Genomic DNA, 20,771 nt, shown 5'->3' on the forward strand with positions numbered 1-20,771 from the left:
TATACTGTAGCCTGCTTTCTTTTTCCAATGCAGCAATCGAGAATGCTGACTTCAATGCCGCAAAGAAGGTAAGAAAACATGTTGTCTTCTTGAAGCTTAAACATCGAATGTGAGTTGAAGAGAGTGTTTCTGAATCGCAATGGTCTTGATTGGTATTTTGGGAATTTACCAGCAGATAACATTTTAGTATTGCTATTTAAAAATCTATTTATAACTGATTGATATAAACTGTTTTTTGTCAACCTTCCCCAGGAATTTGGACTGTGGTGTATAGCTGTAACATTCTTGATTTTTTTTTTTAATTTTGTAGTTACAAGGAGAAATCAAGTCCAGTTTTATTTCCACTGAAAAGTATCATCCTCTTGGTTGTCTCAATCTTGTGGCTGGCGATTTAACTAGTGAAATTCCTGTGATAATTGGGGTAATTCTTTTTCTGACATTTCACTTTTGTTGTCTGCAAAGTTCCTTCATTAAAGCAGTTTTGGTTGAATTATGAACTCATTTGTAATATTTAACAGAAACAAAGAAATCATAAAGTTAAGCTCAGGTTAACACAGTAAGTAACCTAAGTTTCTGTATTGGAAAAAAGATCTTGTCTTTATTTTTAGTAACCCCCACCTGAAATTTAGAATTTCTTTTAATTACAAGGGTAGGCAAAACTAACAAAAACAAAACCCTTGCAGTTTTGGCAGTAATGTGATTTTTCAGTATTAAATGTCGAAGATAAATAAAGTAATAAAAATCACATCATTGCAGCTGTCTTGAAATATTGTTTATGTCCCACTGCTTTTTTTACAACACACGTGGCAGGAGGTGTGATGACCATCAGTGACAAAGTCAGAAGTACTACTGATCTGTGTCATTTTGCCCACATTCATAGTTAAAAGAAATGTTAAATTTCAGATAGAGAGTAGTGAAAATAAAGCTGTAATTTTTTTTCCTGTCTGAGGTCATGGGTTCCTTGAACCCTGAGACAAACCATGTTAATATCCTCTATATTAGAGAAGAGTCCTAAGGAGGAAAAGGGCTTTAGTTTAAGCTCTCTTTGATAAATGATCCTGCATTATTCTTAGTGTGGTCTAGCTCACATCTTGCAAGTACATGTTATTAGTAAAGTGGAAAACTGTATAGGAAGGCATTGAGAAGGATCCTTCACCCACTGCTGTCAGAAAGAACTCTGTGGGATGTCTAATGTTATATATGAAAAGTAGCATTTGGGCCTCCCTCGTGGCCTGTGGGTTGTCTTAGCACTGTCACCATGAAGGCCTGAGTTTAATCCCCATCCAGGGAGCTGACCCCCATGGCGCAGCAGACCTCTCCTGTCTCACCAACTGTTCCACTCAGCAGTGTATCAATAGATTCACCTGTTCTGCTCCCCACTCTCTCTGGTGATTTTTCTCACTCTCTGTAGCTCTGGCCTACACCCCAGTTCTTCTACATAAAAATAAATAAATAATTTTTTTTTTAAAGTGGCATTTTATTATTTATGTGTAACTTGGGATTACTTTAGTCATAATTTCTTCGGATTTGGGAGTAAAACAAGTAATATTTTATTCAAGGAGCTGACAAAAAATTTAGTATCATTACAGCATTTTGACTTGCTGAATTTGTATTATATATTAAACAGTCACCTTTTCCCATTTTCTATATGTAGTTTAATATTTCATCAAGGTCTCAGATAATTAGAACTATATTTTGCCCAAATATTTGTGATTATTTTAATGAATAATTTTCATCAGAGGCTTGTTCCCTCTACACATATATATATTATATCCTGGAAGGGGTCTAGAGTTTACCCTGTGTCTTTTTTTTAAATATTTATTTATTGCATAGAAAAACTGGGGTGTGAGCCAGAGGTGGTGGGAGGGGGTGAGAAGTTCCACCAGAAACAGAGTGGGGAGCAAAACAGGCTGATCTACTGAAATACACTGCTAAAGGGAGTAGTGGGCGAGACAGGAGAGGTCTGCTGCGTCATGTGGGTCAGCTCTCTGGCTGACAACAGGGAGACCCTACCCTAAGTCTTAAGGGCACATTGCCTGAATGTGCCTACTCCTTATTAACTACTCACGTGACAGTAACAAATAGCACCAGTTCTATATTCTTGCCATTCTGTTCTGCTTAAAACAAGCTAAGAGAGGAACTGGTAAAAGCTTGTTGGACTTGAATACATAAATATGTTTTGGAGTAATAAGTACAACTTAGGTGTTTCTACTTGGAGGAGGATACAGACGTTAAGAACCAAATTTGCATTTGATGTTCCCTTTTCACTTCTGTAGGGAACTGGCAATTGTGCATTCTCAAAATGGGAACCGGTTTCTTCCAGAAAAGGAATGACAGTTAAGAATGTTATTGATGCAGAGATTATTAAAGGTAAAATAAGTTAATGAAACCACTTTTGATCATTATTGGTGAATTGTAATTTCCATGTCAATATATTAAGTCTGGCATTTGACCTAATTTACTAGATCATTCTTTGGAATAAGCCAGATGAATCTGATAATTGCCCCCTTACATCACCATTGTTGTTGTTGATATGTTACTGTAATTACTCTCCATGGGGGGATGGGGTTTAGCTTTTAGTGTCACCTAAAAAATTTTAAGATATAGAAGCAGGATTTAATGAGAATGGCAGCTTTTTGCTTAAATATAGTTCTGCCGTTCCATAAATACCTTGGTTTACTGTTGATATGTGGCTCTGTGTAATACAGAAATGTAACCTCACACCTCCTACTCTCTCTTTTGCAGGTGCAAAGAAGTTCCAGCTGATAGACAATCTACTTTTTGTTCTTGATACCGATGTATGTTTCTGTTAATTTTCCTTCAATGTTTTTACTTGGTATTATGTCAATAGTCCAACATTGTGCAAACACACAGGCTTTAGCCAGGGTGGTTTACAAATTCTGCATCCTGTGGTTTATTTCTGTATGCATTTCAAAAAACATATCCTGAAATGTAAATTCTTAGTCATCCAGACTAAAGGAAATGTGTTTTTTGCAGAATGTGCTGAGCTTATGGGATGTTTACACTCTGTCTCCCATATGGAACTGGCCCTCTCTTTCCGTGGAAGAGTTTCTTCTCACCACGGAAGCAGATTCACCTTCATCAGTTACCTGGTACGTTATGATGCTGGAGTGATATCCCTACTGTTAGGTACAGGTTTCTTGCCTGGCTCTGTTTGCTCGTTAGGTATCGTGTTTTGAATAACACTGAGCACACACTAGTGGCAAATCACAATTTCATTGTTGCTCCAATTCATCGAGAACAAACAGGCAATACAAACCTCCCAGCAATTGTATTAGAGTGTCTGGGCCTCCCTGGTAGCTCAGTGGGTTAAGCACAGCACTGTGACGCTATCCGCATCCTCTGCAGCACAAGTTCAATCCCCTGCTGGCCAGGGAATCTGCCCACATGGCACAGCAGACCTCTCCTATTTCCCCGCTGCTGCCCTCAGCGGTGTATTTCAGTAGATCTGCCTGTTCTATTTCCCACTCTGTTTCTGGTGAATCCTCTCAACCCCCGCACCTCTGGACTGTATTCTAGCTCTTGTATGCATAAGTAAATAAATCTTTTTTAAAAAAAGAAAGAGTGTCCACTCAGGCCATGAACATGCAGAAATCAAGTTTATTGTCACTATGTGAATCAGTTTTAACTTTTATACAAGAATCACTTTGTTTTAGCTTTTGTCTAACAGTCGGCAAAGCTTATCTAATACACTTAAACCTCTTTTCTCTTTTAGGCAAGGAATTACAAATCTCAAATTAGTAGCTCTGACAACTACTACTAATAAGAAGGTATTAGAAATTTTTTTTCATGTTTGTCCATATGTGATAAAAGAGCATGAATTACTGAAACTAAAATAATGTTATATGTCAACTGTATCTCAAAAATGTAAAAAGAAATTCATTAACTAATACAAAAGTATTCACAGCATATTAGCTCTTAAGCCACAGAGATAATTGACAAAGCAGAAAGAATCCTGCAGGCCCTTTTATCTATTTAAAAAAAAGAATTGGGCTTCCCTGGTGGCACAGGGGTTAAAGTCTCAGTGCTATCAAGCTATGTCCAGCCACTGCAACCTGAGTTTGATCCCTCGCCAGGGATCTGACCCATGTGGTGCAGCAGATGTCTCCTATCTTGCCCACTGCTCCCCTCAGCAGTGTATTTCAGTAGATCTTCCCACTCTGTCTCTGGTGAATCCTCTCACCCCCCCACACCTCTGCCTACACCCCAGTTCTATGCAAAAATAAGTAAATAAATAAAAATCTTTAAAAAAAAAAGGGTATAAATCTCAGCTTCCCATTTTAAGTAGCATTTCAAGAATAGAGATATCACCAAGAAAACTTTTCTTAAGAGTAATCTTATATAGTTCTGGTTCTAAGGAATTACATTCACCTTAAATACTAATTATAAAATGGACCTTGGGTATCTAGGTTTTCCTTCAAAAGATTTGAAAGGTGGAGTACAACATAATCTCATGTAACAGATTTACTTACAAAGTTATGTTCTGCATTTAGCTTTGTACCAAGTATTTTAATCTGTGTCCTTGATTTATGAAGTGCTGTCTTGTGCTCGGAGGTTTATACTGACTGCTGAATTAAATTGCTTTACTGTTTTTTCTTAGGTGAAAAACTTCATGGTTTATTCATTACCTACAATGGAAATCCTCTATTCTTTGGAAGTATCTGGTGTTTCTTCTCTGGTCCAAACAGGAATTAGCACAGTAAGTTTCATTATATTTTGAAGTACTTTATAACAAAAAAAGAAATTAGTGTTTAAGTTTAGCATGAGTGAAACCTAGTGGAATACCTGGGTAGATCCAGCTTGATCACTGTATTTGTTATAATCAGAGCTCCTCAGGTATGCTTCCTCAAGGTCAGTCTTCATATTAAAATAAGAGACAGAGAAAAGCAAATTAATCAAATTTGTAAAAAACACTACTACATTTGTTTCAGCTCTTTATACACACGCACACGTGCACATGCAGTTTTTCCAAACCATTTGGAAATTACTTGGCACCCCTATTCTCTTCACCCCAAACAACCCACTTAAGAAGGATATCATTCTACAACACAATAATCGAACTCAGAAAATTTTAAGAGGAATACAACACTGATATGAATTACACCATCCACATTTAAATCTTAAAGCTCTCTCTTTACCTTAAAGCTATTTCTTTGCCTGATCCAGGATCCAGCCTCGACTTTAGTTGGCGTGTCACACGGTCGACTCCTTTAGGCTAGAGCAGTTTTTGTCTCCTACGACGTTGACATTTTTCGCAAGTCCTAGTCTGTGTGGAGTAGAATCTATTTGGATTTGTTTGACTGTTTCACAATCAGATTCACGCCAGGCTTTTTGGGGGCAAGAACACTGAGTACAAAAAACTGTCCTAACTGCATTGAGTTAAGGGGCTAATGTCCATTTGCCCCGTTATTGGTGGTGGTAAATTTGATTTGCGGGGGCCTCCCTGGTGGCACAAGAGGTTAAGATGCAACCTATGAAGCTTACCGCAGCCACTGCAGCACGAGTTCGATCCCCGGCCAGGGAGCAACCCACATGGCGCAGCAGACCTATCCTGACTTTCCCACTGCTCCCCTCAGCAGTGTATTTCAGTCAGTCTGCCTGTTCTGTTCTCTTCTGGCTCTGGTGAATCCTCTTACCCCTCACACTTCTGGCCTATACCCCCATTATTGTATGTATAAATAAATAAATCTTTAAAAAAAAATTTGATCAGCGGGATATGGCGCTTTTGCCCAATTTCTCCATGGTACAGGTGCATCAGCCCTTTTGTAACTAGTAAGGTGTTTCTGTCGTGCTTTCTTGAGACTAATAGACTATTTGCCCAATAGTTTCTCCCACTGTTTTTTAGAATCCACTAATGGACAATTCCTGCTCTGGTAACTATATGATGAATTATTTTTTTATTCCAATTTTAAATATGCTTTTGCTGTTGTTGTAGGATACCATATATCTTCTGGAAGGAATTTACAAAAGTGATCCACAGTAGGTCATGTTTTACTTTATCAGATAAGTTGTTAAGTAATAGCTTTGTTCCATTTACTTGTTAAGTGACAGATAAACTTCAGAAAATTTTTTTTTCAGACCATCTGAAGACTCAGTGTCTGTTTTAGTCCTCAGATGTCTTACAGAAGCTTTACCAGAAAATAGGTAACCAGCTTCCCATTTTTTTAAGCCTTACCCATTAATGAAAAACTCAAATTCCCTGATAATTGAAGCTTTTACCCAAATCTCTTTTTCTCCTCAACAGGTTGAGTCGGTTACTGCACAAACACAGATTTGCGGAAGCTGAGAGCTTTGCCATTCAGTTTGGACTAGATGTGGAGGTAATTATTCATGGATTCACTTCCCATCGCACAAATGTCTCCTTGGGTATAAGAGGCTGGGGAGACGAACACACAAAACAATTGCAATTTAGTGCGACCAGCCCATGACTAAGATAAGGCCAAGGTAGAGCAGGGATTCAGAGGGAACATTGTCCCATGGTGGGGTGGGGAGATTCCACTGAGGAGGTAAATTTTTATCTCAGATCTTGAAGATGTTCTGGATAGTCCAGAAAGAGAGGAAGGGAATTCGAGGGATAAGGACAGCATAAATAAAGGACGGGGAGGTCTGTGGTGCTTCCAGGAATTCCTAGTACTCAGGTGGGACTGGAGGTGGGTTATATATGTGAAGGCATGAGTGGAGGTGATGATGAAGTTGAGGGTCAATGCCTGGAGGTTCCTCAATGCTTCGCAGAGGATTTAGATTTTATTTGCTGGTGTTGGGGAGCTACTGAGCATTTTAGGCAGGAGAATGTCTTGATTCAGCTGTCATTTTTTATAAAGAGGGAGAATTGTTTAGAGAAGGGCAAATCTGGGCATGCAAAGACCAGCTGGGAGACTCTGTCTGGGTGACTGGACCAAGAGCAGTGAGGCGTGCTGTGCGAGCAAGAGCTGGTGAGAGGGGCAGGCGGGAGGGGATGCGGTCGGGTGTGGTGATCCAGTCAGGGCAGGGATGCGTGCAGGGAACAGACAAGCGCGGCTGGCTTGGCATTTTAGCTGGATGGCATCCCCTGAAAGGGGGAGAGCTGGTGAGGAGTAAAAGATGCTTCTTTTACACGGCAGAAGCCGTAAGGGATCTTGTGAGGTGAGCTAAATCTAGACAGCTGACACTGGGGAAATGACTCAGGCCATGTGTAGGGTGAGAAAAGAGCCATAGATGAGATCAAGGGGCACCAGCATGTGGGGGCTAGAGGAAAATAGACTAAAAATATATTTGGGAAGAAGCAGAGGAAGGAAAGCACAGGAATGTACAATCATAGAAACCAAAGAGGGAGAAACTTGCCAGGTCAGTGGGGCGCAAGCAGCAGCTTCAGGTTCTACAGACAAAGTCAAATATAGAACCAGAAAGATGCTGGATTTGTCTGCTAGGTCAAGGGCATCCCTTGAAAAATCCTGGGGAGTAATGACGGGGGGAGCCTGACTGGAGTCCATTGTATGGTCATCTTTTGACACCAGTGCCACTGCTTTGGAACTGTGTCATGTCACACATTACTTACTCTCTAGTGTCAATGTCCCTGATTGCAAAGTGGGGGTTTTAGTGCTGACCCCTTGGGTTAGGATGGCATGTACATCCTCACTTAGGTTTTTATGAGAATTACATAAGCTCATGCACTTAAAGCTCTTAGTATACTGCTTGACACATTTAATAAGGACTCAATAGAAATCACTCTTCATCACCTGGATTACCTTTCAGTTACCTACATGTTACCTCCTCAACAGTCTCTGATACATGAGGATTCACTTTTCATATCAGTTTGTTGCATGCAGTCCGGGAAATCATCCACAAGCATTATTGTGCCTTACGTTGCTTGATGTGGTGTGTTCATGTTCCAGCTTGTTTACAAGGTAAAAGCAAATGATATCCTGGAGAAATTAGCTTTGACTTCTGTGGACACCAGCGAGCAGTGCAGGTGGCAGGACCTTGTAGATGAAGCTAAGGAAAACCTATGTAAGATTCAGGTGTGTGTTCCCCCCCATGTAGAGAGTGCTGGGGCTGCTGGATTGGGCCACATTCAGGCTTCTCACTGTGTCTGGCATTTGTGAAACAGGATGATGAGTTCGTGGTGAACTACTGTCTGGAGGCTCAGTGGGTAACCTATGAAACGACCCAGGAAATGCTCAGTTATGCCAAAGCCAGGGTAAGTTTTCTTAACATCTCTACATTTTGGTTTGTCTTGCACAAAAGAAATGACTGCTTTTAAAAAAAGAAATGAACTTTTTCCATCATAAACCTTTTAGAAGGTGCTTTTTTTTTTTTGTAGCTATTACAAAGAATGCCTTTTTTTTTTTTTTAAAGATTTATTTATCCATACAAGAGCTGGGGTACAGGCCAGAGGCATGGGAGGGCAAGAAGATTCTCCAGAGACAGAGCAGGGAGCAGAACAGGAAGACAGACTGAAAGCACTGCTGATGGGAGCAGCAGGCGAGACAGAAGAGGTCTGCCGCACCATGTGGGTATCTCCCTGGCCAGCCAGGAATCGAACCTGCGCTGCAGAGGTTGCGGACAGATTTCACAGCACTGTGCTCAACCTGCTGCGCCACTGGGGAGGCCCCAATAATGCCAGTTTTGCTGTGTGTTCCTGGCCATGACCTTTGATGCCATTGCTAGTTAGAGTCCTGTTTACAGGCAGTAACATGCACAGAATGTTGTGAGCTGTTTATAAAATGCACTATCTTTAAAGATATGTTGATTTTTAAAAAGATATAGTGTTCAGTTTTTATCTCAGAGAGCAATACACTTTCATTTTTTTTTTTTAAAGATTTATTTATTTATACAAGAACCAGGGTACAGGCCAGATGTGCAGGAGGGTGAGAGGATTCACCGGAGACAGAGCGGGGAACAGAACAGACAGACTGACGAAATACACTGCTGAGGGGAGCAGCAGGCACGACAGGAGAGGTCCGCCACGCCATGTGGGACCCTCGCCGGCTGGCTGGAATTGAACCGGCGCTGTGGAGGCTGCGGAAAGCTTCAGGGTGCGGCGCTTAACTGCCTGTGCCACCAGGGGAGGCCCAATGCAGTTTCATTTCTAAAGATAGTTTTTTCCTTTTAAAGTCACAGAAAAATCCATCTTTTATGAACATCCTAATACAGTAATGTTCTAACCTTGTTTCTTATTGTTCATCGTAGCTTTTGAAGAAAGAAGATAAAACTGTTCCTGTCTATTCTGATGGCTTAAAAGAGGTAATTGCATTCAGTTTACAGGTTATTTTGGGTGAGAATGTGCCTTTACAATATGTTCTCCCATTCAAGATAAGTCTCCTTTTTCCTAGAGCAAGTTATTTATTTGCTTATGTTTATGGAGGTAGTGTTGGTTTATAACATTGTATGTGTCGGGCACAGGTTCGTGCCTCTGCAAATGTATATTTTCATGTTGTTCCCATCACTGAAGCTCCAAAAACCTTCCACTGTCGTCCACTCAACCTCTTTCCCCCTTTAATCCCATCGCATCACTCTCCCCGCCCCTTGCCCCTGTAGCATCAGTTTGGCTGTGAATTTTAAGCATTTGTTTTGATCTGTTCCTTTGCTTTGTTTTTTAAAATCCCACTTATGTGTGAGATCATCTGGTATTTGCCTTTCTCCTTCTGACCTACTTTATCCAAAGTTATCACCTCCAGTTCCATCCATCTTGTTGCAAAGGACAAAATTTCACCTTTTTTGTTGCTGAGTAGTATTCCATTTTGTATATGTACCAATCTTAATCCACTCCTCTGTTGCTGGATACTGAGGCTGTTTCCATAGCTTGACTGCTGTAACTAGTGCTGCGATGAACGCAGGAGTATGTCTGTTCATTCAAATCTATGTCTTAGTATTCTTTGGGTAGATACCTAGGATTAGGCTTACTGGATCATCGGGTAGAGCTATTTGTAATATTTTGAGGAACTTCCATACTCTTTTTGTAGGGGCTGCACTGGTCTGTATTCTCAGAGTATGTGTTTCCTTTTCCTCCGCACCCTTGCCAGCACTTGTTACTGCTCTTACTCATTTGGGCCATCTTAGTGACACTGAGATATGAGGTGCATTCTCATTGTGGGTTTTTTTTTTTTTTTTTTTTTTTTTTATTTATACAAGCACTAGGTACAGTCAGAAGCACGGGAGGGTGAGAGAATTCACCGGAGTCAGAGCGGAGGGCAGAGCAGGCAGACTGATGAAACACACTGCTGAGGGGAGCAGCGGGCGGCAGGAGAGGTCTGCGCGCCATGTGGGACCCTCCTCCGGTGGCCGGGTATCGAACCGGCCCTGCAGAGACTGACGGGCAGCTTTGCAACCCAGTGCTCAACCACTGCGCCACTGAGTGAGGCCCCTCATTGTAGTTTTGATGGGCATCTCCCTCATAAATGATGATGAGCCTTTTTCCATGTGCCTGTGCGCTGTGTGTGTGTTGTTTTTGGACAAGTGTCATTTAGAAGAACAATTTGTTTTTGTTTTTTTTTTCCTAAGGTTTTTATTTTTAATTAAAAAAATTTAAAACATATTATGGCGTCTATATTTTACTAAAAAATGAGCAGTGGTATAGCAATAATTATGTGAAGTGCTTTCAATGGATTTTTGGAGAGCCTTTGAAAAGAAATGGAAGGTAGAGATGAGGAAACAGTTTCTAAAACTGTAAGTTGGTGGGGTATTCAGAGGATGGCGTTGAATACTGATAAAGGCTCCTCTTTTAAGAGGAAGAAATTTGGCAGACCTGGTAGCAAAAAGGGAGACTGGATTCAGTAATGTCTCATTTGTCAGCAGGCCATCTGTCATTTCATTCTTCGTGGACTCACACCACCTGCAACACAGGCAGCATTTGAAAATCATTTTTCAGGCATCTGAGTGCCTGACATAATAAGAACAATTTGTTTTAATACTTGTTTCCTTATCTGTAAAACAAGAATAGTAGTGGTATTTTATAGGATTGTTCTGAGGGCAAATAATTTCTATAAACTGCATAGTGGCTCAAATAAATGTAAACTGTGATGATGGTTATGATAGTGCCACAGACACACACTTGTGCGTGTGTATTTCTTAACATCTCTCAAAGTAATTGTTTGGTATAATCCAGCTATCCTTTACCATAAAGGCATTTATAAATCAGTGCTTTATAAATGATCTGAAGGGCACCTGCAACTAATAGGAAAATGCCTTCTTCTCTTACACTTTTTTTTGGTTGAATATGATGAGGGATGTTTTCATTATTCCAAGTATTTTGTGTTGTGTTAAATAAAAGCAGTCATGTTTATGGAAATTGATCTGTAATATGAAATAGAATGAGAATGTGTGCAAAACTGCTGAAACAGGATTCCTAATTTTTTGTGCTTTTAATTTTAATATTATTGCACACAACCTTCACATTATCAAGTTCTTTCTTTTTAGGTACTAAAAGCTCAAGCAAAGTTGACCACTTTTTATGGAGCATTTGGACCAGAAAAATTCAGGTGTTTGCATTTCTCATCTCTAATTTTTAGACTATGAAACAAATTTGTTTGGATATTCATAAAAGAATATCGTACTGATTGAATTCATGTTTCTGGGAACTTGACTGATGAAAAATGATTTTCCTAAATGTGCCTAAACTTTGGGCACTTCCTGCATCTATGGAATTGGTACTTGCATAGCAAAAAACTAAAATTCAATATATCAGGGACTAAGTAAATAAATAATAGTAAACCCACTTCAGGGAATATTGTGTAGTCCTTAAAAAGAAAGGTTTACATATGCTTATTTGGTGCAGGCTCTAAAGTAACATAAAATGAGTTTTTTAAGTATATGGGGAGAAAACTCCCATTTGTTGAAAATTAAAGATGGTTTTTGTATATGTAGTGACTATCTCAGAAAGGACCTAGAAATAGAGCATGACTTCTGGGGAAAGCAGTAATTCTACAGGTCTGGGATAAAAAGAAACTTACTTTTCAATATATAATTGTTGAGATTTTTTTACATTTTGAGGGGAAAAAATTAGTTGAAATGCATAACGATATCCAGTTGTGATATAAAACCTGAAAATTTTTTAAATTACTAACTTTTTCTGCTCTTTGCCTTCCCAGTGGTAGTTCTTGGATTGAATTTCTGAATAATGAAGATGATCTGAGGGATATCTTCCTGCAGCTGAGAGAAGGGAACCTGGTTTGTGCACAGTACCTTTGGCTTAGAAATCGGGTAAGACATTCTGCTTTTTTTTTTTTCTCCCTGAATGTCTCCATAGCTCCTGAGAAGGTGATCGGATTAGCGGTGGGACCTAGCAGGGTGGAAATGTGACTGGGTAATGGGAGGTATGTGTTTTATCTCAACAGTGTCTAAACCTAAACTTAGCTCAAATGGCAACATTTTATTAAGTGGTTTATTAATGGGCTTTCCTAGGTGGCTTCCGACTTGGATCATTTGCATAGAGTAAATCACCCTTAGGACTCATTAAATGAGAAAATCCTTTCTTGAAATGACATTCTAACAGGTCTTGTCCCTTCTGGGGGATTGTCAGCTTGAATTTGTTGGATGAATCTTGATTTCCCTCTCTGTGTAATCTAGGCAAACTTTGAAAGCCGATTTGATGTGAAAATGCTTGAGCACTTGCTCAACTCAATTTCTACACCAGTCTCTTTGCAAAAGCTTTGTCCCTGGCTTAAAAATGATGTGATCCCATTTGTGAGAAGGACTATACCTGAAGGACAGGTAAGACACCTTCACTATTTCCTCTCTCAGTGATTCGGTTTGATTGTCTGCTTTGTCTCAGTGAAGATGAAGTCACATTAACGTTAGTTAGTTCATTGTCATGATCTTTTGAAAGATTATCATAGAGGTTTTAAATCGCTTAGGTGATTTAAATCACTATGGATTATCTTATTTTCACATGATTTATCTATTTCAGAAAATTCTTGCAAAATGGTTGGAGCAGGCAGCCAGGAACCTTGAATTAACTGATAAGGTAATAACAGTGTGATTAGCACTGAAAAGCTATCTTGAAAATTCCCAAGGGCATAAAACATTACTTTTAATGGATTCTATTATTTCTTTAAAGGCAAACTGGCCAGAAAATGGGCTTCAGTTGACAGAGATATTTTTTACAGCAGAAAAACCAAATGAGTTGGGATTGGCATCCTCTTGGCACTGGATTTCCTTGGTATGATATGCAAAATGAATTTTTAGTAGTGAAACTTCTGTTACCACTTCAACTTGTTACAATGCACTGCTTGTCTCTATCACCTATCCAAAGGAAAACAGCCTATCAGCATACTCCTAAATAGCATCAGTGGGATTTTCTGCACTAGCAGCACGGCCCTGGGATTGGTTCTCAAAGGCATATCAATCAAGTTTTTTTCTTTTTTTATTTTCCTGTAAGTTCCTGTTTGTTTGTTTTTTCAACTGAGGTAAAATTGGTTTATAATCCTGAATTTGGTTACATGACTCAGGGGAATAGGTCACACCTCTGCAGATGCATGTGACCTAACCCACAAAGGCCCCATCACCCTTCACCCTAGACCATCATTAGCAACTGCAACCCTTGCTTTTGTTTTAGAAGGATTATCAAAACACAGAGGAAGTTTGTCAGTTACGGACTTTGGTGAATAACATGCGGGAGTTGATCACCTTGCACAGGAAATACAACTGCAAACTGGCTCTCTCTGATTTTGAGAAGGTAAAAGTCGAGATTTCTTAGAAATTTTTTTTTTTTAATTTAAAGATTTATTTATTTATTTATACAAGCCCTGGGTACAGTCAGAAGCACGGGAGGGTGAGAGAATCCATCAGAGCTAGAGCAGGGAACAGAACAGGCAGACTGATGAAGTACACTGTTGAGGGGAGCAGCGGGCGCGGCAAGAGAGGTCTGCAGAAGAGACATGAGGGACCCTCGCCGGTGGCCCGGGATCGAACCGACGCTGTAGAGGCTGCGGGCAGCTTCGCAGCCCAGTCTTCAACTGCTGCACCACCGGGGAAGCCCAGACCTTTTTTTTTTTTTTCAATCACGGCCATGTGGCTCAAAGTTGCCTTTGTGCCTTTTCTTTTCGGCATCCAGGAGAACACGACCACCATTGTGTTCCGAATGTTTGATAAAGTGCTGGCCCCAGAGCTCATCCCTTCTGTCCTGGAGAAGTTTATAAGAGTTTACATGAGGGAACATGACTTGCAAGAGGAAGAACTTCTCTTACTGTACATAGAGGTGACGTGTTTTCTAGACCAAGTCTTTTCTTGTTTCTCTTCAGTGTGTTGTATTAAGTGTACGTCTTTGTGGAATACCATGCTTTGCCATTAGGACTTATGGGGCATATGGTATTGGTGGAGAATGCTGGTTAGCACTGCTGGTAATTGACTGGCAACCCTGAGCAAAATGGGGTAATAATTAGGATTTTGTCCAAACTGTTATTGTGAGATAGGAGGAGCATGAACTCAGTGCATAGTAGCAGTTCTTTCCTTGCCAACTTGAATAAACTGTGATCGTCTTATTCGCAAACTCTCCAAGAATGTTTCCTTTTTAAGTTTTCTGTACCACATGAGACAGAAGACCAAATTTTGGCAATTTTGCAGTTTTTGACTGCTGTTCAACTGTCACCGCTAAGTAGGAGTTTTTGTTTATTTTACCCACCCAGAAGAGCTGTTTGTTGGTGTCTGTTTGTGTGTTTACTTTGTTTTCGTGAGAGTTTCAGTTTCAAAAAGTGACTGTGCCTCCTTAGGATTTGCTGAAGAGATGTAGCTCCAAGTCCACGTCGCTCTTTGAGACAGCGTGGGAAGCGAAGGCCATGGCGGTCATTGGGTGTTTGTCAGACACAGATGTGAGTGCAGAGTAACCAAGTGTGGAGTGACTGCTGCCCTCTGCTTTTCTTAAAGCCTTTTTTCTGATCACTATACATAGTTTATTTGTTAAGGAGAATCTGTATAATGTGAAAAAGGAAGAAAAAGAAAGAAAAACCCTAATTTGTTAATTATGAAAATAAAAAATCTCACTTGCGCTCCTAAAAAGACCACCACAGACATTCGGGTGCCTATATTTCCAGTCTTTTCTATAGCTCGACAAGCCCTGAAACATTTAAAAACATTTATTATGACCACACTGTTATTAGCTACCATTTTAAAATGTGAATAAAATCATGAAATATGTTTTCAAACACAGAGACAGTGGAACTAGAGCTATATGACTTAGCTTTCAGCAGAGGAAATACTTTTCTAAATTTTGTTAAATGGTAAAATGACTCTTTTTGGGAAAAGAGGGGTGAAGGATAGCATTGGACTTTTAGTGGTGAACTTACTGATATTTGTGAGAATTACAAGGAATAGCTGCTTCTGCAGATAGAAGAAAATATTCCCAAGCTACCAGGTTAGGTGTGAGATCTCTGGTGTAGACGAGGCGGTGTTGTGCATTCCCATGAAGCGTGACTCTGAGGGCCGTTCGTGGTGACTGTGTGTCATTGCAGCTCATATTCGATGCTGTGCTGAAGATCATGTACGCAGCTGTGGTGCCCTGGAGTGCGGCTGTGGAGCAGCTGGTGAAGCAGCACTTAGAAATGGACCATCCCAAGTAAGAGTGCTCTCTGGCAAGGGTGATGATGGTTTAAGGGATTCCCTGGTGCTCTAGCGGTTGAGTCTTCAAGCTAATACCACTGAGGCCTGGGTTTAGTCCACGGCCAGGGAGCTGACCCTCATGGTGCAGCAGACCTCTCCTGTCTCCCTGCTGCTCCCCTCAGCAGTGGATTTCAGTAGATCTGTCTGTTCTGCTCCCCACTCTGTCTCTGGTAAATCCTCTCACCCCCCCTCAACACCTCTGGCCTATACCCCAGTTCTCTACACAAAAAGAAAACATTGATGGTTTTATAGCCTTCACCCTGCCCCTTAGTATTTTATAAAAAGACAATCTATGTTGGGCCTCCCTGGTGGCGCAGCGGTTGAGCACTGGGTTGCAAAGCTGCCCACGGCCTCTGCAGTACCGGTTCGATCCCCGGCTGCTCCCCAGCCACCGGAGGAGGATCCCACATGGCGCACAGACCTCTCCTGCCGCCCGCTGCTCCCCTCAGCAGTGTACTTCGGTCCTTCTGCCTGCTCTGCTCCCTGCTCTGGCTCTGGTGAATTCTCTCACCCTCCCGCGCTTCTGACTGTACCCAGTGCATGTATAAATAAAACAAACAAACAAATAAAATAAATAAATAAAACATGCCTCTAAAAAAAAAAAAAATCTTAAAAAAAAAAAGACAATCTATGTTAATAATAATAACTTTATTTTCAGAGTCAAATTATTGCAGGAAAGTTACAAACTAATGGAGATGAAAAAACTTTTACGCGGCTATGGAATAAGGGAGGTGAATCTCTTAAACAAGGATATAATGGTGAGGACACCACTTGTGCTCTGTAAACCCTCTGTTCCTTCTCTGAGGCAACATGGGAATTTCCATGAGGACTTTATGTGCTTAAAGGTTAATGGAGCTAGTGTCTCTGTTATTCTACCTCAGAATGTAAGTAGGGTCACTGGTTGTTTAGAGCAATAAGGATAAAAAATTGTGGACTCAGAAGCCAAAGAAGTATATCAAATCATGTTGCGTACCTTAAATATCTGTATTTGTTATTTGTTACACCTTAATAAAATGAGGGGGAGAGATTTGGATAGGATGGTCGAAATTTTGAAACATAAATCATGTTTTCATTTTCATACAGCTTATAGTTTTTTTCTGCATTATTTTAATGAGTACTTTGCCCTTATGAACATGATTTCTGGGTTCTTTGAGAATCATAACAGAAATGTATATACACATATTTTTGCTTCTGTTTCAGAGGGTGGTCCGCTACATTCTCAAACAAGACATCCCATCTTCGTTGGAAGACGCTTTAAAGGTGGCCCAGGCCTATATGTTGCCTGATGATGAAATCTACAGTCTGAGGATGATTGACCTGATGGACAGAGAGCAGGTATGGAAGCTTTATACTTTCCTTTCTCATGGCTTCTGTGTTAATTAAAGTCCGAAGAACTTAAAACAATCAAATTATTCAAATAGATCAGCCAAAAAGTAAAGTTATACCAAGATGAAAACATCAGGTGTTAGACTGGCCATGGGTTTTTCTGACAGTATCTTGTGAAGCTCACACACTTTTGTGCTCTGGCAATTAACAAACTCAGGCTTATGTTTTGTAAATACAGTAGGACCCTTTGATTCCAGAATGGTTAGTGGTTTTCTTTTGATGTTTCTTAAGTGTCTTTATTTTATGTATTACTGTAACCATAGGCATGCTTAGGAAATCAGCCTCTCTTTTGCACAAAGGGTGGTATTTTTATTATATTTTTTCAGCTTGCCATCATTAAAACCCAATTTTCACATTTTTAAAATGTACCATTTTCCTTTTCTTTTTTTCCTATTTATTTTCAGAATGATCTTTCTGATCTTCTTAGGTAGAAAAGAAACTGTCCTTGCAGGCGCCAGCTGCACTTTCTTCCTTTCTAATCCTGTAGGGTGAAGACTGTATATCTCTATTGAGGTCTCTGCCTCCTGCCCAGGCTGAGAAAACTGCAGAAAGAGTCATCATCTGGGCACGACTGGCATTACAAGAAGAACCAGATAATTCTGAAGAGGTGAGATTTTCACTGAATAAATGTCGACAGATCTAATTTTTATGGATATTCATCAATAGGACAGAAAAGATGGGCACTGCTAGAATGTCCTCGTGTAAAAACTCCTGTGTAAATTTGCTACATAGGAAAAAACAAATACAGCTGCTTTGGAGCAGTGGCTGTGTCTGCCCTGAATAACTCAAGATCTGCAAATCGGAAGGACTAATTGGACTTGCTGCCCAGAAAGGATTTTCAATACTCCCTTGCTGTATAAGCATGTTTCACATGGCATAGGACATCGTCATTACTACCAGGCAGTCAGCCCCAGAACCAAGTAAATCTAAAGGAGTTAGAGCCTTGAAACTGAGAAGTGGTTTCCAGAGAGCCGACTTTTTTTTAATGTTTATTTTATTTTATTTATTTATGCATATAAGAACTGGGGTGCAGGCCAGAGGTGCGTGGGGTCGGGGTATGAGGATTCATCAGAGACAGAGTGTGGAGCAGAATGGGCAGATTGGCTGAAATACACTGCTGAGGGGAGCAGTGGGGAGACAGGAGAGGTCTGCTGCACCATGTGGGTCAGCTCCCTGGCTCAGGATTGAATTTAGGCCACAGTGGCTGGCAATAGCTTGATAGCGCTGAGACTTAACCCCTGTGCTACCAAAGAGGCCCCAACTCACTTCTTTGTAGAGATGAGCCACACCTAAATTATTCAGGACAGTTGAGTTTTTTTTAATTCTTTCAGGTATCCCCTCACTTTTCTCAGTGGTTCAATTTGGTCATTTTTTTAACCTCTAGAGAAATGAGGTTTTTCTCCAACTTCTAACACTATGTTTTTATTGTTATGTGGTAGGTATTAGGTTAAATACTCTAAATGGACTATGTACTATTAGATCCTTATAGATTAAGTTCAGAAACTAAAATCTGAAGGTAAGTGACTTTCCCAAGGTTCTCAGAAAGGAGCAGAATCTCAGCTCTAATCAGCGGGGCAGCAGAGTCTGTTTCCACCACCAGCGTGAACTGCATCCCATGTGCAAACGTTTGAGAGCTTTGTACGGTCCTGATCCTGACAAGGATTTTATACACCTCCTGTCTTTTAATGACAGCCTTTCCGTCTTTGGTTTTTCTTCTCTCTTTTTTAAATCTTTATTTGTCTTGGAGATAAATAATGGTGGTTTCAAAGACTTCTATTCTCTAGACTCAACAAGTTCAGTTCTTTTTGACTTTTCCAGAGAACTTCCAAAATGTTTTTTGTTTTTTAAGATTTATTTATGCATACAAGAACCGGGGTATAGGCCAGAGGTGCAGGGGGGTGAGAGGATTCACTAGAGACAGAGTGGGGAACAGAACAGGTAGATTAACTGAAATACCCTGTTGAGGGGAGCAGGGGGCGAGAGACAGGAGAGGTTCTGTTGTGCCATGTGGGTAGCTCCCTGGCCGGGGGATCGAACTCGTGCTGCAGAGGCTGTGGATGAGTTCATAGGTTGTATTCTTAATCGCTTGAGCCACCAGGGAGGCCCCCCCAAAATGTTTTCTCAAATAATAAATACAACTGTTAAAAAAAAACAACAAAAAGAAGTTACCCAAGTGCCTGTTGATTATAGTGTAGCTTGAAGGACATTTGGGAGATTTGCCTATTCTGTCCTTGTCCTAAGTCACACATCTAAGAGTCCATCCTGGCGTTTTTCATGTTCAGCTTATATATTTTTTTCAATTATGAGCCACTTCTCAGCTGTCCAACCCTCTCTAACATGGACCTTTCATTTTGCAGCCATTTTTATTATTTTTTTTTTCTGATTCTCTGGATTTTCTGTGTGTGTGCTTCCACGGAAATGGCGAATGAAGAGTCGGTTTCATTTTGTACTTTTTAGGACAAGGCCTGGAGGATGTCTGTAGCAAAGACAGCGGTGGACATTCTTAAAATGCTGTGTGACAGCCAAAAAGGTAGGTTCTGCCTGTTTCCTCTTCTCAGGTACGAAGTAAATCTTTTCAGAAGGGGCGTCAGTGATTGTCTATCCTCGCCCACGGCTTTTGTGGCTCCGATGGTCCTTATTCATTTCACCTGTTTTCTAGCAGGAAAAGTCTTCCCTGCAGGTAGGAAGGGCTTCCCTTATCATTTTGATCCCCAGTATAAGAACAGAAGCCTCTAAAGATAGCCTATCCCTTGTTGGTATGCTCTGGAAGCTGTTTAATGTGGGCTAGCTCCCTCCGGGTACCTTGCATTTATGACTCAAATTTCACCTCTCATTTGGTCACTTCTCATTTCTGAGTGACCTGTGGAAAAAGCTCATTTAACTTGAACTTAAACAATCAACAAGGTAACTCTCTTGGAAAAAGAAAAGCCACACTTTATTTCAGAAAATTTGCCATTTCTCTTGTATCCCAAACACGTCTCTTTTTTACCCACAGAAAAAATAATCAGATTTCATTTTGTGTTAAAATTGTCTTATATCAGCAACTGAAAAGAACTAGTGGAAACTTCAGAAAACCAAAACTAATTAAAATCTTGGCTTTTAGGAATTCTGTGTATCTGGGAATTTGATGTCTGACGTAACTTTTAAAAATTCACTTATAGACAATCTGCAGAAGAAGGATGAATGTGAAGACAACTTAAAACTGCTTAAAACGATTGCTAGCCTACAGGTAAAGATGTTCAGCTGCAGTGGCCGTAATCTCTTGGCTACGTGCACTTGACATAGTGATCAGTCCCTCCTTAAAATTTTCTGTGCTAGCCTTGGAGTGCTTTAGGCTGGCTGCTTGAAGGCTGGTGTTCCTTCTCTGTCTCTCTTTTAAAACAACTCTTGAGATGAAATTCACACGCCATATATTTCATCCATTTAAAGTGTGTAATTCAGTGGCTGTTGGTGTACTGCATTACTATTTTAAATGGTGGCAAAATATACGCTCCGTGAAATTTGCTGTTACCTGTTTTTCAGTGTGTAATTCAGCAGCGTTCATTATAATTGCAGTTTCACGCAGCCATCCCCATCACCCTGCTTTCCATCACCTCAAGTGGGTTAAAGTGATGGGTTTTTCATTTTCCTGTCTGTTCTAAGAAAACTTCTTCCAACTCTGAGAGTTCAACACTTAGTTGAAAGACTTAATGCGCAGTTACTTTTCTCCAGAAGGTAACTGACATCATCAGAGATTTCACTTCTGCCTTTTACCATTACCTTGTGTTCACAGTGCTTGTCAAGAGCGTTTTTGG

General features: G+C 40.4%; 1 protein-coding gene across 4 annotated transcripts in view; it reads left to right on the forward strand.

Annotated features, from left to right (window-relative positions):
* KNTC1 (kinetochore associated 1) overlaps positions 1-20,771 on the forward strand; it is a 67,797-nt gene that overhangs the window by 12,740 nt on the left and 34,286 nt on the right. For 3 of the 4 annotated variants that reach the window (XM_054695387.1, XM_054695386.1, XM_037511246.2), the window contains exons 7-33: positions 34-68; positions 311-421; positions 2,277-2,370; positions 2,746-2,798; positions 2,998-3,113; positions 3,737-3,791; positions 4,622-4,720; positions 5,957-6,000; positions 6,100-6,165; positions 6,266-6,341; positions 7,893-8,018; positions 8,108-8,197; positions 9,190-9,243; positions 11,416-11,477; positions 12,087-12,198; positions 12,565-12,708; positions 12,905-12,961; positions 13,055-13,156; positions 13,553-13,672; positions 14,051-14,194; positions 14,706-14,804; positions 15,444-15,547; positions 16,250-16,349; positions 16,792-16,926; positions 17,465-17,584; positions 19,435-19,507; positions 20,139-20,206. In XM_054695387.1, the coding sequence (XP_054551362.1) occupies positions 34-68; positions 311-421; positions 2,277-2,370; positions 2,746-2,798; positions 2,998-3,113; positions 3,737-3,791; positions 4,622-4,720; positions 5,957-6,000; positions 6,100-6,165; positions 6,266-6,341; positions 7,893-8,018; positions 8,108-8,197; positions 9,190-9,243; positions 11,416-11,477; positions 12,087-12,198; positions 12,565-12,708; positions 12,905-12,961; positions 13,055-13,156; positions 13,553-13,672; positions 14,051-14,194; positions 14,706-14,804; positions 15,444-15,547; positions 16,250-16,349; positions 16,792-16,926; positions 17,465-17,584; positions 19,435-19,507; positions 20,139-20,206 (2,459 nt within the window). The remainder of the gene's footprint in view (positions 1-33; positions 69-310; positions 422-2,276; positions 2,371-2,745; positions 2,799-2,997; positions 3,114-3,736; positions 3,792-4,621; positions 4,721-5,956; positions 6,001-6,099; positions 6,166-6,265; positions 6,342-7,892; positions 8,019-8,107; positions 8,198-9,189; positions 9,244-11,415; positions 11,478-12,086; positions 12,199-12,564; positions 12,709-12,904; positions 12,962-13,054; positions 13,157-13,552; positions 13,673-14,050; positions 14,195-14,705; positions 14,805-15,443; positions 15,548-16,249; positions 16,350-16,791; positions 16,927-17,464; positions 17,585-19,434; positions 19,508-20,138; positions 20,207-20,771) is intronic. The other variant, XM_054695388.1, reaches the window with a different exon arrangement.

Source organism: Talpa occidentalis, unplaced genomic scaffold, assembly GCF_014898055.3.
Source record: "Talpa occidentalis isolate TD23 unplaced genomic scaffold, MPIMG_talOcc4v2.1 talOcc4.14, whole genome shotgun sequence".
In the NCBI taxonomy this organism is placed as follows: domain Eukaryota; kingdom Metazoa; phylum Chordata; class Mammalia; order Eulipotyphla; family Talpidae; genus Talpa; species Talpa occidentalis.